General features: G+C 42.8%; 2 protein-coding genes across 5 annotated transcripts in view; one reads left to right on the top strand and one right to left on the bottom strand.

The window, feature by feature from the left end:
- Positions 1–15,279, bottom strand: part of LOC140103831 (flavin-containing monooxygenase 5-like) — a 52,465-nt gene extending 37,186 nt beyond the window's left edge. Inside the window, exons 1-3 of one of the 2 annotated variants that reach the window (XM_072127083.1) lie at positions 15,183–15,279; positions 3,369–3,436; positions 160–237 (exon numbers count right to left, since the gene is read on the bottom strand). In XM_072127083.1, coding sequence (XP_071983184.1) covers positions 160–237; positions 3,369–3,406 — 116 coding nt within the window. In that variant the 5' untranslated portion in view covers positions 3,407–3,436; positions 15,183–15,279. The remainder of the gene's footprint in view (positions 1–159; positions 238–3,368; positions 3,437–15,182) is intronic. The other variant, XM_072127084.1, reaches the window with a different exon arrangement.
- A 117-nt stretch (positions 15,280–15,396) lies between these two features.
- On the top strand, positions 15,397–25,343 carry UAP1 (UDP-N-acetylglucosamine pyrophosphorylase 1). 3 transcript variants are annotated; one of them, XM_072127088.1, is made up of 11 exons: positions 15,397–15,529; positions 16,933–17,222; positions 18,064–18,268; positions 18,785–18,960; positions 19,967–20,139; positions 20,344–20,537; positions 20,613–20,753; positions 20,961–21,149; positions 21,957–22,004; positions 23,684–23,750; positions 24,832–25,343. In XM_072127088.1, the coding sequence occupies exons 1-11, from the start codon at positions 15,498–15,500 to the stop codon at positions 24,928–24,930; spliced, it is 1,614 nt and encodes a 537-aa protein (XP_071983189.1). In that variant the 5' UTR covers positions 15,397–15,497; the 3' UTR covers positions 24,931–25,343. The 3 variants fall into 3 exon arrangements, with proteins under 3 accessions (XP_071983189.1, XP_071983187.1, XP_071983188.1); XM_072127086.1 differs by having other exon boundaries at positions 15,504–15,638; XM_072127087.1 differs by lacking the exon at positions 21,957–22,004 and having other exon boundaries at positions 15,504–15,638.
- The last annotated feature ends 207 nt before the right edge of the window (positions 25,344–25,550 follow it).

Here is a 25,550-nt window from a genome sequence, read left to right as displayed (position 1 = left end):
TGACACTGTTATGATGTGTATATACGTGCTGCATGGGGTATGGCAGTCGTAGAGGTTTAAGATGCATTTAAACAAAAAAATCTTTATTCACTATATGGATTTAAAAAGCAGTTGACATGCCAAGGCTATCACTAGACCTCTTAACCCTAGAATGCATACCTGGGGCCTCGCAGGCCCGCTCTGTTAGTTTTTTTCTTACTTTCTTTCTTTCTTTTCTTTCTTTTCTTTCTTTCTTTACTGCAAGATTACTTTAGTTAGAATTCTGAAACTCTAGGTATTCCTCAGTTATATAGTTGTTAGTCATTTGCAGTTGTTCATATATTTTTATGTTACAGGCATTTCGGTATAATAACTCTTTTTTGTGAATACCCCATATTTACATACCTGGGGCCTTTTAGGCCCATACTAGGTTTACATGTGATCCTAAGTCTTTTTGTCTTTTCTGTTGCTGGGGAAAACTGTGACTTAGGCTGCATTCACACTGCCGTTGCCCGCCGTACAGTAGCGGGCAGCGGCAGCACGCGGGAAGATGAGGAGGAGGTGAGAACAGCTCACCCCCGCCCCTCTCATAGGCATACATGCCGTACGGCACCTTATTACGGGAAAAGATAGGACATGTCCTATCTTTTTCCCGGGTACGGAGCGGTACAGTGCTGAACTGTACCGCTCCCGTAGGGCGCCGTGCGCCCATTGCCGTCTATGGGGGACGTATATCGGCCGTATATACGTCTGCCATATATATGTCCCCCATATGGTCGTGTGAATGTAGACTTAGTCTTTATGACTGAGTGTGGATTGTGCCTGACTACATGGTCATGTGATCTTGGGAAGGAGGCTACCTCATGATGTCATGCGTCTCTGACATCATCATAGTTCCTGAACAGGAAGGAGGAAGGAGTCAGCTTTCTTGTTTCTTGAAAAAGAAACTCTGAGCTCCAAAAATCCAAAGATTTCCACTTCACCTAAAAGAAAGTGGAGACCTGCTGAAGATGAGAGGAGGGGCTGCACAGACACTAACAAAGAGTCTACAACCCTTATTGTAATCATTTTTTTTCATTATAGTTTACTGACTTCTAAGGTTACAATGGCACAGTCTACATCCAGGGGTTTGACTGACCAAGAAATCAAAGCAATCATTTTTGATAGACAGTCCTGTGTAAAATACTACAATTTCATCTTCCAGATGTTGAATTACAGATAACATGTGAAAGATTTTGCGGTCATTAGTAAATTCGAAAAGGAAACTTTGTAAAGGGATATTCCTGCAGCATGTTTACTGCAACTTTTATATAAAAAAAATTTTTTAGACAAAAAACGTTATTATAAAGAGTTTTATTGAATGAGTATATTGGGCGTTTTAAGCCCGTTCAGTTACTTTGTTTTTTTTTGCACAAAATGTTTTGAATTATTCACATCTTAGGATGCATCCTCACTAGTGCTGGTGTTTGCCAGGAGGTGATCCGTAATGGATATGATCTCTTGGTAACTCCAGTTAAGGCTGCCGGAATGCCCGGATTCTACCAGCCTTAGCTGGGGACACCAGGAGGTCAGATCCAGTACAGATCCCCTCCCGGCAGACACCAGCGCTAATAGGAATGCATCCTTACTTTGCATTTTTAAAATAAACTTTAAAAAGTATTTTTATTTGAGTTATTCCATGTTATTTGCACACGGGCCTAAAAGGCCCCAGGTATGTAATAGTGTAGATTTCTAGGGTCATGCATTCTAGGGTTAAGTTAATATCAAGCACTTGTGGACAATGCCAGTGATTGATAAATCCCCCCATATTTATATGTAAGATGCCAATCACTATGTAAAATAACAGACCCGGGTAGTGGTGGCCACACAGAAAATAGAAAGCCAATCCACCAGCAGGCATTGCCCTTCATATTGCATTAGTTAATATGCATAAATATAAAAACATAATTTTCTCTAAAAAAAAAGCTATCGTACATCTAGAGAGCTTATAAAGTTCCCAAACACTCAATAATGATTTTAGCTGTAATTCCCATTTCAGTACAATCCCTTTAAGAGATTTTAGGTGGCAGAGTAATTCAGAACATAGTGGATGAATAGAGGTAACATATCTATGTTTACACAGTTTCTTGGACGGTTTCCCAGCATTTACTCGATACAAACCAATACCATTCAAATATTTGCAGAAAAGGATTGTGTCGGTGCAAATGCTCAGAAATAAATGTCGGTGGATTAGAGCTGGAAGGACTTGTTCGTATATCAGAAATAAATTCCATCTGGTGTAGATTAATATTATCTTGATACCAGATAATTTTGAAAACAAAATATTAACCTGCAAAGAATTCTACTTTTAATACATTCTCTATCCAAATGCATTTCACAAAATAGAAAGAAATGTATATTCCTGTAAATAACTCATCATGGTTGAACTAGCATGGCTTAAAAAGGAGTTATATAGTTATTATGGGGTTTTGTAAGGGATAATTCAGAAAGGCAAGAGCAGTGGGGAACACAGTGGGGCACATGTATCAAAAACATTGCAAACTGTACTGTGTAGTGTGCAGGGGGTGCCAGATACATGAATTGTGGCTCAATTCCTCAATCTGATGCCCCCTGCACTGCTCCGACAGAGCGCACCAACTTCTTTTTGGGGCACATTTACTAAAAACAATGCAAACTGTACTGTGTGCCGTTTGCCCGTGTTGTGTGCAGTGGGACCCAGATTCATGATTTGTGGCGCACGATCTTCATGAATCTGGCGTCCTCTGCACTGCCCCGACAGAGTGCACCAGCTCCTTTATGGTCCACCTTTAACATGGGGTGTGCAAAACAATTCTGTCAGTCTTTGCATGTTAAACGTCTTTGCAGGAACGTCCATTTCAGTGACAAAATTTGTGTTGTGTGAATAATAGTGCAGTCGCGACAAAAGGGTCACATGCGACACAAATATAGAGCGGATACTTCTTAAATACCTGTGCAAGCAGTTTGCACCTGAAAGAACGTGCAAAGTCCGATAGAAAACTGGCGCATGGAGCTTATTAAATTATGTTGGACACTGCATGAAAAATGTGTCGCACAGTCCGATTGTGCATAGGAACGCCCCATTCATTGGAGAATTTCATATTGTGTTGGGGATAGTGCAGCAGAGACACAAATGTGCAGATACTTTATAAATACGTGTGCAAGCCGTTTGCACTGAAAAGAACATGCAAAGTCAGACAAAAAACTCGCGCAGGGGCTTAGTAAATGTGGGCCAGTCTTTTTAACAACTGCATTTCCTAGACATGCTGTAACTTAGCTAAAATAATCTCTGTGATTTAGGATGTCGCTACTCGTAGCATCAGTTAAAGGAAATCTACCATTTTCATTTGTGCATTATGAAGCAAACATACCTTGAGAATGCTGTAGCTACAATGATGCAGAAACACATCTTGTGGAATCCCTGAACCGAATGGTTTTGCTGAAAAAAACAATAAAATTATGATAATGAGACTCTGTTGCTCATGTGGCTGCTGCAGCGCTTCTCCTCACCCTAATTATGCATTGCTCCAGCCTTGTCCTGCCCAGCATAAGCCGAGAATACATCATCACTGTGTTGTCTCTGACAGAGTCAGACATGAGTCTGTATTTCCGCATATGCGTTTCTAAAGGGTCGTCATAAAAGCTCTTGTAAGTGTTACAGGTAGGCGTTCCTCGTAATGTATATGGTACCAGAGTCTAGCAGAGTGTTAGGTGTGGTATGGCGCCTCATTTAAGTGCTGTCAACAGGGTCGTATTATAGGGGGGGCCCCCACTGAACACTGCTGTGAGCTGACTGCCTCTGGATGGAGTGATGTGCTGCAGCATTGCTGCAGAAACCATGCTGCCTCGGGTCTGACAAAGACCCGAGGCTGTCATGGCAACCAATCTCCGCAATCCCCTTTCCCGATGACGTTCGAGGGAGTGACAATCAGAAGAATGGCTGCATGGGCGCCGCCATGTTTTTAAGTGTCGCCGGCTCACTTTTCTGGTGGCAGAGAAAAGGTTAACACCTGCGATCGGTGCAAGCACTGACAGCGCGTGATAGCGATGCACCAATATGCACCACAGCCCATCTCTGTATGAATAGGGCACAGCCCGTGAGCCCTCTTCATACACCCTTCATAGCTCTCTGGCGGATATATCCATTGCAGAGCGTGAAGGGGTTAATGAAATGTACACAGAGCACCCTTAATGAAACAAGAACAATAAACTTCTCTCTGGCAACAGTTCAGGCAGATGTACATCCATCCATGCACCTTAGCCATGCACATGCTGATGACGTTGTCAGTGTGAGCAGGCACGGCCTATAGACGTGCACCTGCCTGCCTGCACATGTACTCACCGCACCCTGACCAGGCGCCATAAGGCTTCAATGGGGACCAATATTCGGCCCCAAATGGTGCAGCCGAATATCAGTTCCAATTACGTTCATGTGAATGAGCCCTTACTGGAGGTGGTGCTTTAATTATTATTATTAATATTCACATTGGCTTTAAAAACACAGTGGGGCACAATTTACTTACCTAGTCCCTGAGCAATCCCCGAGGTGCATTGTCCAACGAGGATGAAGTCTTCTGCAATTCAAGATTGTGCGCCCGACATCCTGTCGCTTCCCTGCACAGGTGTGCCGGAGTTCACCTTCTTCTTCCCGGTGTATGTGAGTATGTCCCGGTCTTGCGTCACAATTTGACGTTCGAATCCGTCGGATTACCGGTCGTATCCCCCCCCCCCCATTTGTGTTGTGTGAAAGATGGCACGATTGCGAAAAACCGACGGAAATGCGGTCGCGGGACCTTAGTAAATAAGTAAATATATATATATAATCCTTGTCTTCTATATTATCCATATCACACTAGCATCAGATTCATGAAATGTGTTACTCTTTCTTCATGAATCTGGCGCCCCCTGCACTGCTCCGGCAGAATGCACCCTTTTCTTTGCTGCACTTGGTTCATGCTGCAGAATTGACAATCAGAATGAGCAGATTGAATTGTGGTGCATGGTCCGACTAAGCAGTAACAAGTCCCTTAGTTGCACATTTTTTCTGTCTTCTCTTGTCCTAAATACATGAGAAAGCAGTTTGCACATTTTTTTCAGTGCAAAGAAATATGAATAGAAATATGAATAAAACAGACTGAATATTGAATATTTAAGGTATTGCTTGCTATTTTCTAGTGAGTACCACTAGAGGGCAGTGTGCCATCAAAGAGGTTCCTCTACAAAAGAACAGTAGATTGATTTTTAAAGGAGATCTCGTTGGGGTTAGAAGAAATGCTACAGTGTTATATCTATTCAGTTGTTAAAAGGAAAATTGAGAAAAGGTGAAGGCCCCTTTAAAACATTTGTTTTTCATGTATGCTTTCTGCACCTGCTTTTGAAATGCAGAACTTGCATTGCACTCTGACCAGTGGCGTAACTAGGAGTGGCAGGGCCCCATAGCAGGCTTCGGTTGGGGTCCCCCTTCCCACTTCAAAATTATACATATTTGTATACCCACACATGCAAGTTACAATCACACATTTATACACTTATGCACATATGCTCATACAGAGCATATACACACACATCCAGTGACATACACACAGCATATATACACACATACAGTATATGCAGGCGCCATACACCGTATACACATACAGCATATACACATCACAGATGCAGCATATATACATCACATTATATCAGCATAATATGAATATAATGATTCACATCCTCCACTCTTTAGTGTGTCGGATGATGGGACCTCTGACACTGTGGGTCCCATTGCTATGGCTGCTACCATTGTAGTTATGCCCCTGACTCTGACCCATTGGGGGTTATTCATCATAATCAGCTCCTTGGGACAGTTCTATATCCATTTTCGGAGCTGCCCATCAGATTCATTAAAGTGGCTTTGGACCTTTAATATATGTTCTTATGGTCTATTTTCAGAAAGTCCCCAAAAAGTCTCAAAATGCATAAAAAGTCTCAGCACATAGACCAACAGGAGACTGGGGTAACTAAGACTTTTTGCAAAAGTCTCAAGTCGGGAATCTGGCTTTGTACAGCGTTGTACTAGTAGTAGTTCTTTACTTCTTTTATAATTTGCTTTATTGGTAGAAGGAAAACAGACAGAAGCCAAGAACTTAGTCCTCGTCACATCAAACAATATACAGGAAGAAAAAAATATGTAACAATGGGTAAAATATGAATCAGGAATGACAACACACATCACATGTAGTCAATTTGACCTCTTTTTGACGTGGCCTGAAAAGGCTCTGGTGACCAGGCATTTATAGCAAATTTTTGCATGCTGCAGTTTAAGGGCCAGGACTTTTTTTTTGCATGCTACCTTAAAATCTTTTGCAGTGTTTTTTTTGGGGGGGACACATAGAGCTAGTTAAAATGTAATAAAAGTTGAAAAACTTTTCAAATTAACTCAAAATTAACATTATTAATGAATTCTCTATTTTGTTTTGATTGTTTGGAAGCCAGGGCACCTGCACCAAAAAACAATCGCGTGCGACACAATCCCAGCGCACACACACCTGTTAAGTACCTATTCAAGCCATGCAAAACCCAAAAAAGGTACAAAGTCTGACGAAAGTGAGTAGCACGACCCTTAGTAAATAAGCCCCAATATGTATAGTCTCGGGCAAACGGCAGTGTTTTTTGTAGTGTAGCGGGGGATTTTTTATATGTGGGGAAATGGGAATGTATTTTAATGAATATTTATTCATATTCTTTGTGTGTATGTGTTTTTACTATACATGTCCCCCGTAAGGTCATAAAAGACCCCTCGGGGACATTTTCAGTTTTATCCTTTTTATATATGTTCCTCTATGCATTGCGCTACTTGATGCTGTGAGGAGTAGAGAAGGGAGAAGCGGTAATAAACCCTTTCATCTCCCTTCGCCCTTGGGTCTCCGGTTGTCTTTGACACCCAGAGACTGGGTCCTGCTCCCGTGGATAGCGCTGGAGCAGTAGGAAACTGCAGCAATGCCTAAAGACGTCGCTACAGATACCGCACCTGCTTTAGATGTCAGCGGGCGGTCCGAAGAGAGTTAAATACCAAACATAAGAGTCCACATTCCAGCCTCCAGCCAATTTTGTATTTTAGGAAATAGAGCAGTAGTTCTATGTTTAAGCCATATTAATGAAGAGGTGGAAACTTGAAATTTGAAAAGTCTCGAAAAATCTCAGACTATTTTGAGACTTTTTTAAAATAAAAAAAACCTTGGAAAACCAGTGATAAATAACCCCCATTGTATTCAATGGCTTTTGTTACATTTGCATTTTTCACTGATCAATTGCCATAGAAAAGATAGACCACAGTAAAGAGTATTTTCACACGTTATCTGCACGTGAAAAACACATTGAAAACAAGAAAATAACACTGAGCAAACTCTGACTGAAGTCTGATTGATCAAACCCTGATTAGGTATGTCCGCTAAAGGAAACTACCGTCACGTTTACAATCAACAAATTTTGCACAGCCACTCTGTGACCCAGGGAACGTCCCGTTTTTGAGACAAAATTTTTACCCGCCGCTTTCCAAAATACATTTATTAACCACCGAATACAAAAGCCATTGTCGGCTGCTGCTGTGGCAGTTAGAAGCTGAGCCGTGATTGGTTGCTGTTCTGCCACAGGTCATTAAAATGAGCTTTGAGCTTTGATTGGTTACTATGGGCAATCAGTATAAGACACTTGTGCAGGATGGAGGCAGGGAGACAGATAGAGACAGACAGGCAGGGATAGTGACAGATAGAGACAGATAGGGAGGGAGAGTAACAGACAGACAGGCAGGGAGAGTGACAGGCAAGAAAAGTGACTGACAGAGAGACAGACAGGCAGGGAGAGTGACAGAGAGAGAGGGAGGCAGGCAAGCAGAGAGACTGACTGAGATAGATGCATAAATAGAATTGGTTAACAAAAATATTATATATCTATTATGTTATAGATAAGAGCAGTTATTTACTATCCCAGGCAACGCTGTGAGGGGAGAGTATAGTACTATATAAAAGGTAACTGAAATTAAAATCACCCGTAACTCTAATAGCTCAATAAAAAAATATATATATATTTTATAAGAAGGATGGATATGTGGATATTTTTTTCTCTTGGTCTACTGACCATTTCCCAAGCGTCTCAAGTGTTATGCCACGATCCACTATTGGATTAGTTACACTTTTATGATTGGACAATCATAATTTTTGGATTTGGTAAACTGGAGTCTAATCCAAGTAGTCATAGATTCTGTAATTGTTAAGAACAATAAAGTTTATTTAGCATTGTTACCTTAAAGTGGGTTGTCCAATTTAAGCACATTACGGTGTAATTAGTTATACAATTGTCCAAAATAATTTTGCCTCAATTCCTTACTACTCTTTAGATCTCTGCTTGCTGTCATCATACAGGAACTTTCACTGTTTAGTTCCTGTAGGTAAACATCCATGGTCATGTGATGTCACACAGTTGCAAAGCTCAATAACATCACACAGCTTTGATACACAATGGGGCAGATTTATGAAAAGTGTCCTAATGTTAGACAGTGCGGAGATAGACCAGACAGTCTTATTCTGCACCAGATTCATATAAGTGTCTAGTAGTTCTATGTTTAAGCCATATTAATGAAGAGGTGGAAATAGTCCTGTGAGACTTTAAATTTGAAAAGTCTCGAAAAATCTCAGACTATTTTGAGACTTTTTTAAAATAAAAAAAACCTTGGAAAACCAGTGATAAATAACCCCCATTGTATTCAATAGCTTTTGTTACATTTGCATTTTTCACTGATCAATTGCCATAGAAAAGATAGACCACAGTAAAGAGTATTTTCACACACATTATCTGCACGTGAAAAACACATTGAAAACAAGAAAATAACACTGAGCAAACTCTGACTGAAGTCTGATTGATCAAACCCTGATTAGGTATGTCCGCTAAAGGAAACTACCGTCACGTTTACAATCAACAAATTTTGCACAGCCACTCTGTGACTCAGGGAACGTCCCGCTTTTGAGACAAAATTTTTACCTTTTACCTGGCGCTTTCCAAAATACATTTATTAACCAGTTAGAAGCTAAGCCGTGATTGGTTGCTGTTCTGCCACAGGTCATTAAAATGAGCTCTGAGCTTTGATTGGTTACTATGGGCAATCAGTATAAGACACTTGTGTAGGATGGAGGCAGGGAGACAGATAGAGACAGACAGGCAGGGATAGTGACAGATAGAGACAGATAGTGTAAGTGAGAAAGACAGGGAGAGTGAATGGAAGACAGGGAGAGTGAATGGTGGAAGTCAGTATTAGAGAATTTCACTATTGAAGTAAAGAGTTTCCAGTAGTGGAAAGACGATGGTTCTTGGAGCCATACTGATGAAAGATGCTTAGAAGAAAAACTTCCCGTAATATATAATTTTTCATCAAATGCTCTCACAAAAAATGTTCTAAAAAGCAATCAAAAGAAGTTACTTGTCCCTAAGTGGTTCCACTGAAAAGAGCAACTCTTTCCGCAAAAAATAAGCCCTTAACCAGATTTGTCAACAAATAAATGCAGAAGTTATGCCTCTGAAAAGTTGTTAAAACTAAAGAAAATGTTGGTTGGTTTTGCTCAATAAAAATGAGCAAAGATAAGAAAAACTATATAAATGAGGTAGCACCAGCTCCAGTCCAGCGACAGTTAAACAATAAGGAGACAATGGGGCAGATTTAAGGTTAGACAGTGCACAGTTAGACCAGACAGTCTTAGGCTACATTCACACTGCCATTGCCCGCTACGGTACGGGCACTCCTGTTGCTTTTGATAGGTCAAATAAAGTAACTTTCTTGAGATTGTGATACCTTTTACTGGCTAACTGAAATATAAGATGTTACAAGCAAGCTTTCGGGATAGCTATGGTCCCTTCATCAGGCATGGTATGACAGTCTTTCTGAAGTGACACAGATCTTATACACTATGGACAGAGAAATATCTTCTTCTGACGCGCCGCCATAGAAAGGCGTTGCGTCAGAAGAAGTACCCTTAATGACCGACATAGAATCCCGATAGGGAAGTCATTAAGGGGTTAATTAGATGACATGGGCAGTGTGATGGTTTATTGCCTCCAAGTTAAAGACTTCAGAGTCTCTGTTGAACCATTATCTCAAGATAACATCTGTTAGAGATTGAGTGAGTCATGAATACCTTTGATAGATTGAGTCCTGTGTGGAGGGTGTCAAAGAGGGGCATAAACTTGTATTCCCAAATTCGTCATTTTGTGACCGGAAATTGCCCTTTAATATTAGAACCTTTATGTCCAGGGTATTATGGCCAGGACTGCAAACGTGTTTTGCCACAGGTAGATGTTTCTTCCCTCTTTTACTGAGAGATCTTATCCGGGCTTTAAGTTTTTGTCCCGTTTCTCCAACATAAAGACCCCCCCACCGGACATTTTGTGCACACAATCAGGTAGACCACATTAGATGTGGAACATGAAAATTTCCCTGGGATGTAATATTCCTGCTGTGTGTTGGGTATCTGTATTTAGTCTGTGATCAAAATCAGAGAGCAGATTTTACAGCTCCTGTGATTACAGGGGAAAGTCCCTTTTTGTAGTTAACTGCTGATCACAATATTCCTCAGGTTTGGGGGTTGCCTGTAGCACAGCATTGGAGGGTTTGGGAACATTGTCTTCAAGCGGTCATCTTTGTGGAGTATGTGGTGGAGTTCTCTTGAGGTTATTCTTAATATTTCCAAATGTGGATTGTAAGTTGCAACCAGTGGTACACCATTGTTGATCACTTTTTCTTTGTATTGGAGAAGATTTCTCCTGGGTATCATGGTGGCTTTACTGATTTGATTGTCAATCAGCATTGGAAGGTATCCCTGATTTAGGAATGTCTTCCTAAGATTCTTTAGATGTGTGTCTCTGTCCATTGGACTGGAGCGGATCCCATTATATCGGATGTTCTGGCTGTAGATGATGGATTTTTTTATATGTTTAGGATGAAAGCTGTACCAGGTATGAAGGCCAATCAATTGGTTTCTGAAATAGGGACGTCTGGATGCAGTTATTTTGGGATTTTATGGTTGTGTCCAAGAAGTTTATTTCACTGTGAAAGTTAAATGTTAGGTTTATTGTGGGATGGAATTTGTTGAAATTTTAATGAAATGTAATTAGATGTTGTTTTGAACCTGTCCAAATGATCAAAATATCAACAATAAAGTGTTAGTAGGCCAGGGGTTTGATGTGGCAGGATTCCAGGAAGTCATTTTCAAGTTTGGCCATGAAGAGGTTGGCATATTTGTCAGGAACCAGTGGTAGTGGACCCACTGGACCACCGCGGATGATGAAGTAAGCCGACACCTGGGACCAGAGTCAAAGTGGTACCTGGTTTTCACCAGAGCCCGCCGCAAAGCAGGTTGGACTTGTTGCGGGGTTAGACCTTAGATGTTGTCCTCAGGCTCCCAAGATCTCTCCCTCGAACCGACTTCATATCCAGGACCTCTTTAACTTCATAGACATTGGTGGAATCAGCTGCAGCAGCAGGAGGAGCTATTTGGGAGTAACGATTCAAGATGACCAGTTTCAGGAGGGAGACATGGAAGGAGTTTAGGATGCGCATGGTGGGAGGAAGATGAAGTTTGTATACCACAGGATTAATGCGCCTTAGTACCTCGAATGGGCCCAGAAAACGATGACCAAGTTTGTAGCCGGGGATCTTCAGATGGACATACCTGACATATAGCCAAACTTTATCTCCAGGAGAGAAGGAGGAGGCCTACATTTCCTCACGGCCTGTGTTTTGGTGTGGATGCACGAAGTAGAGAATGGCGAGGTTGCCATTGGACTTAATGTTCCAGATGGACTTAAGGTCTTGTACCAGTTCTTCTACAGCAGGAACATCAGAAGGAATGGCAAGAGGAAGGAATTTGTCCGTAGACAATGAAGAAGGGAGCAGCACCAGCAGATTCAGAGTCTAAAGAATTATAAGAAAATTCCAGCCAAAGTAAAAGGGAGGACCAATCGTCTTGTCGAGCAGAGACAAAGTCCATGGATATGTGAAACCACAGGCAAGTGGGTATCGGCAACGGCAGGAGCAGGCCTTTTCCTCTTCCAAAGAGCAGGTCCGACATAAGTTCATGAGAAAGCTGCTGCAGATCCACAGGAGCGGCAACAACCAGTCATTCTGGAGGAATAGTATGACGAGGAGCCCCAATGACATCAGAGGCAGGAGAGAGAGCATCGGCCTTAACATTCCCTGCTGGACGGAAGTGTATCATAAAATTGAAACTGCATAACGAGCCTGTCGAGGATTGAGACGCTGGACGGTCTGGAGGTATAGGAGATTCTTGTGATCCGGGCAGCTACAGACCAGATGAAGAGCTCTCTCCAGCAGATAACGCCACCCTTCCAAGGCCAGTTTTATGGCCAGAAGCTCTTGATCACCTATGCAGTAGATTCTCTCTGCAGCAGACAAAGTCTTTGAGAAGAAACCACAGGTGAGCGTTAGGCCATTGGGCCCTTTCTGGGGGAGATTGGCTCAAGCTCCTACAGAGGAAGCGTCAAGCTCTAGCTGGAGCGGTTTCTCCGTATCAGGCCATGTGAGAACAGGAGCTGAGGCAAAAGCAGACTTCAATTTAGAAAATGCTTCTTCAGCCAGTGGAGGCCAGAGCTTAGGGTCAGCATTTTTCTTTGTTAACGCCACAATAGGCTACATGAAGGAGGAGAAATGTGGTATGAACTGCCCGTAGTAGTTAGCAAAGCCTAGGAATCTCTGTATAGCTCGTAGTCTTACTAGGCGAAGCCAGTGGAGAACCGCAGATTACTTGGTGGGATCCATGTGTAGACCCATGTCAGAAATGATATACCAGAGGAACTGAAGACTCTTGTGGTGGAACTGGCACTTCTCAAGTTTTGCATATAGGCAATTTGCCCTTAGACACCTGAGAATTTGTCATATGTGGGCCTGATTGGATTCCAGGTCAGTAGAGAACACCAAGATATTGTCAAAGTAGACCACGACACAGGTATATGTCTCTGAAAATGTTTTTTGGACATTGAGTCCAAAGGGCATGACCAGATACTCGAAATGCCCATCTCGAGAGTTGAAGGCCCCCAAAAGTCCAACTTAGTGAAGTCCTTAGCTCCACGGAAGGTAGTGAAAGAGTTCCGTCATCAAGGATAGTGGGTAGCGATTCATCACGGTAACTTTATTGAGCCCACGATAGTCTATGCAGGGGTGGAGAGAACCATTTTTCTTGGCCAAAAAAGAATCCGTCAGGAGACGAAGACTTGCGGATAAACCCTTTCTGCACTCTTTCTGCAGATTCTCCTTGATATAGGCTGACATAGCCGTGGTCTCGGGTATGGACAATGGGTATACCCGACCTCGTGACGGGGATGTGTCCGGCATCACCTCTATAGGACAGTCATAAGGAGATTGTGGTGGCAGAGTATCTGCTTGTTTCTTCGAGAAGATGTTGCCAAAGTCTCTATAAGCAGCTGGAAGAACCCCCAGAGGCTTAGAGGATACCGAAGCAGACATGGTGGACACCGGCGTAGAACCAAGAGACAGCGAGACTGGCACTCTGGACCCCGGCGAAGAATCTCCCCAGTCTGCCATCACGGGAGACCCAACAAAACAGCAGACGTAGATCAGGAGAAGCACATAAAATGGCAGTCTCTTCTTGTGTATAGCCCCACCTTGCAGAGACAGAAACTTGGTGCGGTAACATACTGGATCGCTGAGGACCTGTCCACTGACGGAGTCTGTGGCTTAAAACTGAGTACCTGTCCTGGAGCTGAGTAAAACAGGCAAGTTCAGTCATGGTAAAGCTGTGCTCTCACCTAGGGAAGCTCCTCCCAAGAACCCTAGGTGCATACGTTTCCTAGGTGCACTTGAGGACGGACTGGACAAGACTCAAGTAAGTGTGCCGGGCTGGCACGATAGAGGCAAGGGTTCCCCTGTCTTTGTCGGGAGCACTCTTGGGGTGTCAGACGAGCTTTATCCACTTGCATGGGTTCCGCAGCAGCAGACCCGGGGGGTGGCAGAGGTGGGCTTTGGAAGACAGGAGCCAGGCGGGGCATTTGTTCAAGACGGTTCTCCCCAAAGCACAGTAAACTGGATGTCAATCTGAGTGGCCAGAGAGATGAGATCACTCAGGGGTACAAGGGAGGTCACGTGCAGACAGTGTGTCTTTAATTTGTCCAGAAAGTCCCTTTTTAAAGGTTGCGACCAAGGCGGCTTCATTCCGGGCTAGCTCAGAAGCCAAGGTAGGAACTGAACCACATAGACACTGACAGATGAGTACCCCTGATGCAAGTTCTGGTGTCAAGGAGGGCAGCAAAGAAGCCACTTCTCTCCAGAAGGAAAATCAGGGACAGACTGATATTCTGTCAAAGGTAAAGGGAGTGGACTGCTGAGGACTGGGGTAAAGTGATTTTCTCTGATGAATCCCCTTTCCGATTGCTTGGAACATCTGGAAAACAGCTTGTTCGGAGAAGACAAGGTGAGCGATACCACCAGTCTTGTCTCATGCCAACTGTAAAGCATCCTGCAACCATTCACGTGTGGGGTTGCTTCTCAGTCTTGCCTAAAAACACATCCATGAATAAAGAATGGTACCAGAATGTCCTCCAAGAGCAACGTCTCCCAACCGTCCAAGAGCAGTTTGGTGATGAGCAATGCCTTTTCCAGCATGATGGAGCACCTTGCCATAAAGCAAATGTGATAACTAAATGGCTCAGGGAACAAAACATAGAGATTTTGGGTCCATGGCCTGGAAACTCCCCAGATCTTAATCCCATTGAGAACTTGTGGTCATTCATCAAGAGACGGGTGGACAAACAAAAACCAACAAATTGTGACAAAATGTAGCATTGATTGTGCAGGAATGGACTGCTATCAGTCAGGATTTGGTCCAGAAGTTGATTGAGAGCTGCCAGGGAGAATTGCAGAGGTCCTGAAGAAGAAGGGTCAACACTGCAAATACTGACTTGCTGCAGTAACTCATTGTAACTGTCAATAAAAGCTTTTGTTACTCATAATATGATTGCACTTGTATTTCTGTATGTGATAAAAACATCTGACAAACCAGAGGGCAACAGATCATTCGAAAATATAAGATTTGTGTCATTCTCAAATCTTATGACCATGACTGTACAGACCTCGACCAGGATTATACAGTGACATTACTACAGAATGATGTGAGAACCGGGATCACCTGTGGGGCAGGATACGTGGTGTGACGTCACTGGTGTAACAGGACTGACTACACCGCTCCCTCCCTACGGTCACTGCCAAGTTCTGTGACGCGCTGACCCCGCCCCCATAAGTCTCAGACCCCGCCTTATAGTACACTCCTCGTTATGCATCATACCGTGCCACGAAGCACAGTAGGAGGACTCTATTACTCTATTAGAGAAAGCCATATGACGTCACTACATTGCAGCCAATGAAGGGGCGAGCGTCCGACACGGCCCTCTGATGCTGCTTGGGGACCTGAGGCGGATGAGTGCCACAGCGCTCCAACCATAAGATGGCGGCGTCACGTCATTGCGCGCTGCTATGGTGACGGGGCTGTGTGGCTGTGTATGGGCGGGGCCGCTGCAGTAGTGTATATAAGAGGTCACAGGGCGTGGGGGGGGGGGTGTATGTGCCGGAGGATCCGGGTTGTAAGGTGAGTGTATGGTGGCCACGTCCTGTGCCATCCACCTGGCAGGGGCTTGTAGTGATGTGGGTAGCCGGGCACATCCTCGTGTACTGAGCTGCCAGCATGCGGCATGACTAGCGCTCTCTGTGGCCTATGGAGGGGCATTGTAGGTGGCATGGCTGGTGCCAGGCGGCCTCTGGGTCATGTATGTGTGTGGTTATGAAGGTGCAGTGTATAGAGGAGCCATCAGGAGGAGCCTCATCTTTAATATGACTCCAGGACCACGGATCTCCGTGCCACAGAGCCACTCCAGCCTCTAACAGTGACTCTTCTCTGGCTGTACAGGACTGCTCTCTGCCTATTTGCATATGAGTTCAGAGGTGGCTTTTTATGGGTAAACAGATGAGAGCTCATATAATTGAGGGATTTCTAGGAAACATCTTTTATCCCCTACCTTAAGGGTTAGCAGTGGAGTGAAAGCTGCTGACAGATTCCCTTTAAGTGTGTTTTTTTTTTTTTTTTCTTTGAGCTGTTTTGGACTGGATAGTCCCGCTGTGTTTTTCATCACTTTCTAGGAGCAAGAATCGACTTCTTAAAGGGGTTGTCTGGGATAAGAAAAAGTGGATACATGGCTGAGGAAGGGTATTAAAACACTAACACCTTATACTTCTCTCTCTATGTGCTGCCCCTTACTGCCAGCCTCTGTCTGTATACAGTCGGCAGTGACGTCAGTGTGTGCACTGCTGCAGCCTAAATCTTCTGCTGCAGCGCCGCTTACACTGCTATGTATACAAATAGAGGCTGGCAGTAACTGGTAAATGGGGGCACACAGAGAGAAGAGTAGAAGTTTAGTTTTTTTTTTTTTTTAATACACTCCTAGCCATTGATCAACTTTTTCTAATACTAGACCAATTTTCTAGAATTGTAGGTATAAGGGGATTATCTGCTGTTTGACGAAGAAGTCAGCATTGGAGCTCACCAGTCGTTGGGATATACCTGAGCTGCACACAGACCTGGTAACATATGCCATGCCCTGTGAGGTGCGGGCGGCTGGGTGTCTGACTGATCACCGGGTCCCCCGTATGTGAGGTAGAATGGGGCACTGCGCTCAGCCATCTGTGTGCCATGAGTGTTGTAAAGGTTCCCAGTGGAGGCCACTACAGGCTTTCCTTGAATTATCCTAGTGCCAGGAGGCAGATTTTTGGGGGTCTCTAGTGTTTTACCCCCTACAGATCTGAAGTTTGTCATTAATCATCTAAAGTTCTTGTATTCTGAAATAGAGACTTTCTTTACTTGATTGTAAAATTTTCTGTAACTATAGGATCCACAACATGGATATAGAATCTCTTCGTCAGTCGCTGGCTGAGGCCGGGCAGAGCCACGTGTTGCAGTTTTGGGATGAATTGTCGAAGACCCAGCGCTGTCACTTACTGGAGGAGCTGCAGAGCCTGAGCATCCAGGACCTCAATGGCTTCTTTCGCAGAGCTATGGACGCGTTTTCTATATCTACTGCACAAGAGAAAGTGGACGCCAGGATGGAGGCGGTGCCAAGGGACGTCCTAGGCAGTTTCACACGGGATCGAGAGCGACTCGGTGACTGGGAAGCTGAAGGTATCATGGCTGGGGGATGTAGCATTGCAGTTATGCCATTTTCTGTCTTCAAAATGTCCCGATGTTGTCAAATCTGCTGATTTGTGCCTAATTTTTAACTTTTTTTTTTTTTTATAAACCCAATCCACTTGTCACTTCAGACAACAGATTGCCGATGTGGTAGACATTAGAAGATTTATTATCGGTTTATGAAATATGACTTTTTAAAAAGTTGCAAACTTGTGCGCATATCCGCCATAGTCCAACCTCTCCTGGTATAGAAAAAAAACTATACTAGTTGAGACAAATTTGTGACCTTCATTGCACAAGAGCTCCTAAGATGCTCCTACCTACAGTACTGATGCACCTCCCCCACTGTCTAAATCTTATGATAAGAAGCCCCCAAACCTGTTATTTATCATGTAAATACAGAATGCCGGAGCCACTTATCAGACAGGTTTAGTATTTATGGCACCTGAAGTTAATCCCTTCATGTGAATGTAGGACTATATGTATTCACACTACTAGATACCATCTGTAAGGGCCGGGGGTCAGTGAGCACCTTGCATACTTATTGAGAACCTTTGTTAACTATCTAAAAATCAATCTAGCTCATGTAAATGATGACATGCAATATATATATATATATATATTTAAAAAAAACCTATCCAAGATTGTATTTCCTCCACTCGGAATATTATGGATTGTTCTATGAATGAGCTGATGCCTTTTTCATAGAATATGATAAAAAATAGTGTATGTGTATATATATATAATATATATTTCCTAATCCAGTTTAATTTTTACATTAACCCCTGTTTTTATTGTTTGTTTGTTTTTTTTTTTTTTTTCCCCATCTCAGGTTTTATACAGATAGCACAGGGTAAAGTGGCAGTCCTGCTGTTAGCTGGTGGGCAGGGCACACGACTGGGGGTGACGTACCCTAAGGGTATGTATGATGTTGGCCTTCCCTCTCACAAAAGCCTCTTCCAGATCCAGGCTGAACGCATCTTAAAGTTACAGCGGATAGCAAAAGCGAAACATGGGAAAGACTGCATCATTCCATGGTGGGTTCAATCTGCAATACTGTGTATACATATAATAAATATATATTATAGCCCCTGTCGCATGATGCAACTCTTTTTTGTCTGGGAGTGATAAGAGACCCTTAAAACCTCAACATACTGTACAGAATAGTATTAAATATGACTGTTGGATGTGGCAGAAGCTAATGATGACCAGATGCTAGTCATGTAGTCAGTATGTAGGGCCTGTAACCATGTATTATGGTATAAAGCTCTTGGGCAGTGTCTTGTGTTCTGCGTTCTCTTTCTGATTTGGGTTTCTCACGTTTAGGCCAGATACACATGATTCTCATGTATTTTCACAGATCCTCATAATCTGCAGGATCTGTGAATAAAAGTTCTGATAAAGCATGTGTTACTCCTGGTGGCACACTCCGTTAAAATGTTTGTGTAAATTGATCCATGAAAGAGTAGAATATGTCTCGGCCATAACCGCTTGTCACGGATCACTCAAAGTATTTAGCACAAAGTTTTATACTCTATTCTTGACTATTACAGGTACATCATGACAAGTGGCCGCACTATGGAATCTACCCGTGAATTCTTCCAGAAACATCAGTATTTTGGGTTGAACGAAGAAAACATTGTACTTTTCCAGCAAGGAATGTTGCCGGCTATGAGCTTTGATGGAAAGATTCTTATGGAGGAAAAGGGCAAGCTCTCCATGGCTCCAGGTTGGCTTGTGTTGTTGTGTTTTTTTGTTTTTCATTTTAAAGATTCCCTCTGAATTCTGTGAGAGCTGTTTCTAAGGGTGTTTCAGGGCTACGTTAATACAGTCTTTATGTGTAAGTAGATTGCTCTCCTACCTTGATATGCTTCCTCCCCTCCATTCCATAACAGGGGACAGTTTCTTGTCCACATGTCTCAAAGGGGATTTGGACTCGTGACTAAGGGCATGTGATATGATTGCTTTATCTTGTCAGCTGTGTGATAATAAAAAATAATGCTGAAAACCCCTAATTCGGCTTATACTCGAGTCAAGAAAAAAACAAACTAACCGTGTACTCGCCTTCCGATGCCCCCGAGCAGGTTCTCTTCTATAGACCGGATGCTCCAGTATTTTCTCCGTGTCCCCGCGCCATCCGATGCAGGGATCGTGACGTTATTAATGGAAATCTACCATCAAAATCAAGCCTGATATGCCAGGGATACTTGATCATAGATCCAGGCACTGTGACTGCGGTAATAAATCTTGTATTTGTTATCCATGGTCTCCTTCCATCTAATATCAAATTTTAAAATGCTAATGAGCCAAAAGTACTCTAAGGGGCTTTACCAGAGCCCTTCTGTGCTGTAGCTATACGGACAGTTACACTGTGCAGGAACATGTCTCGCCCTTGCTCTGCCTGCTGTAATATCACACAGTGGAAGGGGCGAAGTGCTCCTGCATATTGTAACAGTCTGTGAAGCTGCAGCATGGTGGGGCTCTGGTAACAACCCTGGAGCTCCTCAGACTCGGTAGCATAATTTTAAGAATTTGTTATCCATGGCCTCCTTCTTTCTAAAATAATCTAAGCAGATTACCACAGTCACAGTGCCTGGATCTATGAGTAAGTGTCCCAGGTTTATTCTTAATTTTAATATTTGTGTTTAGATTTCCTTTTAATGAAATATTTATTTTGATCTCCTGCATCACAAACCTGCTCTCCCGCTGGGAACTTAGTCTTTCTTTATTTGTAGATGGTAACGGAGGGCTGTATAGAGCATTGGGAACTCATGGAGTGCTGAAGGATATGGAGAAACGAGGCATAGACTTCATACATGTCTATTGTGTAGACAACATCTTGGTGAAGGTGGCGGATCCAGTATTTATTGGCTTCTGTGTGGCTAAGGAAGCAGATTGTGGAGCGAAGGTAAAATCATGACTCTTATATTATAGACAATGTTAAACTTTAACATACATATTGCATATATATATAATGGGAAGAACACTGAAACAAAGTCCTAATTTTTATTGACTTCTAACGGGCCATAAAGTGTGTTCCCTTTTGGCCCTCCATACCTACATCTCTTATTGAATTGTACTGAGGTCATCTTGGCTCATTTTGCTGACCTAGGTTGTGGAGAAGATGAATCCTACCGAGCCGGTTGGCGTGGTTTGTCGTGTGGATGGCGTGTACCAGGTAGTGGAATATAGTGAGATCACCTTGGCAACAGCTCAAAAAAGAAGTGCGGATGGAAGACTGATGTACAATGCTGGCAACATTGCCAATCACTTCTTTACTAGGAAGTTCCTGCAGCAAGTGGTGGAGTAAGTTGCATGTCAGTGGAACCCCTGAGTACTGGTTCGGTGGAGCCTTGATCTAATAATTTCTTTCTTCTACAGGGTCTATGAACCTCAATTGCAGCATCATGTCGCAGTGAAAAAAATACCTCATGTGGATGATCGGGGTTTGCTAACCCACCCCGATAAACCCAATGGGATAAAAATGGAGAAGTTTGTTTTTGATATTTTCCAGTTTGCAAAGTGAGTACATCAGATCATCTGTGGTATCTTTCTATATTGGAGGGGCCCATTGGTTGTCACACACCTGAAATGGTCACTTCTTGGCTGCGGTTGCTCTCATCTGCTCACTTCAGGTGTGACAAAAAGTGGGGGTAGTGGGGTCATGGGACAGTGTTTGACAGTGGTTAGGATACTCATCCCATTCTGAAATCCTTTCTCCTGCTGCAGGAAGTTTGTTGTGTTTGAGGTTCTCCGTGAGGAAGAGTTCTCCCCTCTGAAAAATGCTGACAGCCAAAACGGAAAAGACAATCCTAGCACTGCACGTCATGCGCTGATGTCCTTGCATCACTGCTGGGTACTTAATGCAGGAGGAAATTTTGTGGATGAGAACGGCACCCAGATTCCAGCAATCCCCCTGTAAGTATTTACTGAGCCTAGTTGCTGCACTTTTAGAGAAATGTAGTGGCGTTCGTTTGGTATGTCCCATTTGTTATGTCACTTGCTTATTGTGTCTGCAGATTGGATTTTGGGTTGAGATATGGTTCATACATGCCAAATAAAGATGAGGGGGGTGGGGATTATTAGTGTCTGGGCTATAGGACGTGAAGTGGTCAACCTCCAGCGATCACAAGAATGGTGGTCCCAGAGATCACGTGTATGATTTTGGACTAAAGAATATGTTAGTGGTTGGTTGTGAATCTGACTGTGCTGTGGCTTGATTTCATGGACTAAAACTGGAAAGGACAGGACTTGTGACATGTGAAGCAAGGAGTCTCCTCCTTTGCTACAAAGCAGCAGCTGCAAACTGTACATGATTCGCACGAGATTCCTTGCATCAATACTATGATTCATGGAGTCTTGTCCTCAGCACTGTTTGATCCGTGAAATCAAACCACCACGCAGTCAGGCTTCTGACGGACCATAGCGGTTGTGTACGTGTGACCATTGGATGTAGACTGGCAAGTATGGCAATTTAATCCCATGAAGGTGCATGGAGCAGGGGTAATGCATGTGGACGAGCACTATTTACACAGGAAGATCTTTTTCTTGCAATTGCACTTTGTCCCTTGGTGATCAGATATCTCACATCACTATGGGGGATAAGGGAATTGGTGTTTGTTAGAAAAAGACTTGAATGGTATTTTCACACCCAGTTTTATTGCATTTTAGTAGACTTAAGAATTCATTGAATGCTCTGTCTTATTACATTTATCTTTAACACAGCCACCCTATACAAGAAAATGGAAGCACGCAAGGCCACACACAAAACAAGTAACTATGGCTGCATGGTGCAGGGTCTTCTATAAGGGCAACTAACAAGGGATGCTCTTGGTGGAGGGTACAAAGGACCGCAATCTAAAGCCCCTTTCACATGAGCGTTTTTTCACATGAGCGTTTGACACGTTTGTTTTTCTCTTTTCAAACTTCTAAACTGATCATAAAAACACACACTGAAAAAAATCTGACAAGACTGATGGAACAAGTCTGTCTTCCCTCTGGTGAAAGTACCATGCTCGTGTGAAAGGCCCCTGAGGAAAAGATTAGTTTAAGGCTTTAATTCCAACATTGCAGCAAACAAAGCCACAATGGGGGATTTATCAGGAGTGTCTGACAAGAAAACTTCTTGTTACTCATGGCAACCAATCAGAGCTCAGCTTTCATCTTCCCACCGCCGTTTATAAAATAAAAACTGAGCTCTAATTGGTTGCCATGGGCAACTAGACTGGGTTTTCTTCTGATAAAGCTCCCCAAATAAGTTCTAAAATGTATAAGGGATTCTGCTACTTTCTAGTGTTATGTTCTGATTCCTTTCTGATAATCAGGCATGTTCCTGAAACAGTGTTACATTAGGAGCTCAATTTTTGTTTTTAACCAAAAAGAAAAGTCTTTCAAATGTGAATAAATTGGAACATAACGGAAATGTCAGAATTTGTCATTCGGGTCTGATGTGACCGCTGCCTCTGGCGGGTACTCTGCATTGTCTGGCTGAATATTTACATTATTAAAGGGAACCTGTTACCAGATTTTATTTATCCCATTAATCTCTCTTTCTCTTTCTCTTTCTCTTTTTTTCTCGAACTACAAATATGCTTTGGTGTCATATTAAAGAGAATTCTCATCTTTTAGATCACATCAGGCTTGTGATTCTGTGAGCTAAAGAGATGAAGCTACAGCCAGCTAAAGAAATAGTTGGAGATGTGAGGGGCAAATAAAAATCAATTTTCCGCCTTCCTGTAGCTCACAGAACCACAAGCCTTATGCTGTCTGAAAGATGAGATTCTTGAAACTTTTTTTTTTTTGCTGCTTGACTGTCTGGTTTTATGTGAAATCTCAACCATATAAAACCAAGAGGACGTTCTAGAAAGGACATTTCATACTTGCCTGAGGGGGTTGCTAGTTATAATATGCTTAAATCTGGTGACTGGTTTCCTTTAAAGCTATTGATAAAAGAAGAAAGCTTCATCAATAGGTTGTACCAAGTTTTAAACTTCTCACCTGTCCATGTAGTTAAAGTGAGCAGCACACGGTCTTATCTGCTGTTCTGTTCTATAGGGAGAAACCGGAGCTGCAGATTCTTTATCATCCCAGTATTTGCAATCTCCCTGGTTATAACATGTATAGGTGGCATATGTAAAACTTGGTACAATCCCTATAACTATTAGATGCAGGTAAAGCCAGCACGATCCTGGCTGCGGCAGGGTAATAAGATGCTCTATGGACTTATTAATGAATGTGGTGTAGATCTGTATTTCTCTACTTGGTAAAGTATCTACTAATAACTCTGTGCATGTTTCCTCTCTATTCCATTTACTTTTATCTTCTATGGGTTGGTCTAAGAATGGATATGGTCTCCTCTGCCAACTATGTAACACGTCTTGCGGAGCTTCTCCTATTAATTTAAAATGTTCCTTTTTTCCTTCCCTTTATATATATTTTTTTTAAATTTCTAGTATGAAGGATGTAGGTGACTTGCCAATACAGTGTGAAATCTCCCCACTTGTGTCCTACGCTGGAGAGGTAAGTTTAATAGGACCGTGCCTTTCAAAGATCTTATGGTATTTTGTCCTATTCATGACTCCTTTCCCATTAGAGATGATCCCCTATAGCTGTCACTAAAAAGTGGATAGCATGGTGGTTATGGGGGTAGAAGTCATCTGCTGGACAAACCATATAGGGCAGTTCTATTATACTTGTAGATGCTGGACTTGTGGTCTGTAGATTCTGACAGCAGCATTTGCCTCTGGCAGCCTTATGTTATTGGGGCACTAAGTGAGGCAGAATATGATGTTGCCCCAGCACCCACCAGATGTATTAGAAGGTAGGTGTGATGGCAGGGAAGTTCTTTATCCATCCTGGTGTAGAATCTCGCCATATCCTGTGCCTCAATAGGCACAGGCTATAGCTTCTGACCAGACACAGGGCAGATACGGCCCACATCACAATCACTGACCACGTACTTTTAGCAGAATGGGTGCAATGGACACAATTTCTGGCCATGCACCAGGAACTGCACCTTAAGGCTGCATTCACACGCGGTATGCCCGCCGTGTGCTGGGGAGGAGGAGGAGGTGGCCACTCCTCCCTCCATAGGAAATGGCGCCGCACACCAGGGAAAGATAGAACACGCACCGTTCCGCCACCATTGCCGTCTATGGGGACGTATATGCAGCCGCAGATTTGCAGCCACATCTACCTCCTGGTAGATAGCAGTATGAATGAACCCTAAAACCTGGTATACAAGCCCTGAAATAGTCAAAATGTGCCCCATTGAGTATGTTGCCTAGCATATCCCAGTCTTATAATAGGTGAAATGAAAAAAAGCTGCACTCTAGGTAAATTCCAAAAAAAAGCTGTTCTGTTTATTCCATACTGTGTGACGGGGACATTTCTGCTCAAGGAGATAGAAGTAAAAAATAAAGGAAGGAAAGACTTTTTAATGAGTTATTCATACATACAAACCAGTTATCACGTGATTGGGGAAACCCAACACTCTCATTGGCATATTCGCATACTAATTACATAATTGGTGTAAAAACTACTTTTGTGCTAGGTATTTTTATCTGAATCCACAGTAACACTTCACTTTCCTCCATTGTAGGGACTGGAACTGTATGTCAAAGACCAGGAGTTCCACGCTCCACTTATAATCGACGAGAACGGCGTTCACCAGGTGCTGAGAAATGGCACGTGCCACTAGTCACTGCCAGGGGCTCTACCTAGTTCTGCCTGGTATCCTATTTATGGTGGGGATGAAGCGGCTCCGGTGACAGAAGGGTACTGGAACATATGAATTACATGGGTCTTCCTGATCGAATGCTGCCATTACTGGACATCTGAAATTTTAGCCTAACTTTTTTTGTTTTAAAACAATACCAAATGTAAGAAATGTCCATATTTATAGCAGACTCCACTTTGAAGGGAAATATTAACTATTTTTTTAAATTTGTACATAGTAAACTATTCAATGTTCGAGATTTATTTTATTGTATGATCTTTTACTGTTCTGTTATTTGTATTTAATTTTTCATGGGTTAGGGAAATTTCTTTGAAAAAAAAAAAAGCCAAAATAAATTGCAGCAACAAATTCAGCTCAAGCGATTAGTCTTGAAAGATTGTTTCTTTGGTGTGATTTTTGGTTCCCATGAGCCAATTGAGAGAAATTTGGGCAGTCCAGTCTTTGAGGAAATGGTCACACATATGCACTAGTACAAGGAGTGATCTGTCATAAATGCACACTTCTACTCCATTAAACCTCTCGACAATGTATATTGGATGTATTGCCCCATCCCCCATTTGTATGAGGGCTTGTCCTTGGTT

This window comes from Engystomops pustulosus, chromosome 10 (assembly GCF_040894005.1).
Source record: "Engystomops pustulosus chromosome 10, aEngPut4.maternal, whole genome shotgun sequence".
Lineage (NCBI taxonomy): Eukaryota > Metazoa > Chordata > Amphibia > Anura > Leptodactylidae > Engystomops > Engystomops pustulosus.
Note: the sequence above shows the minus strand (reverse complement) of the source record. Positions and strands in the feature narration are given on the sequence as shown.

What these genes read in the sequence shown, in the direction of transcription:
- UAP1 (XM_072127086.1), top strand. Translation starts at nt 15,553, where the DNA reads ATGGGCGGGGCCGCTGCAGTAGTGTATATAAGAGGTCACAGGGCGTGG. An exon ending in TTCCTGCAGCAAGTGGTGGA is followed by an intron (nt 20,538 to 20,612) that starts GTAAGTTGCATG and finishes TTTCTTCTACAG; the next exon opens with GGTCTATGAACCTCAATTGC. An exon ending in GATATTTTCCAGTTTGCAAA is followed by an intron (nt 20,754 to 20,960) that starts GTGAGTACATCA and finishes CTCCTGCTGCAG; the next exon opens with GAAGTTTGTTGTGTTTGAGG.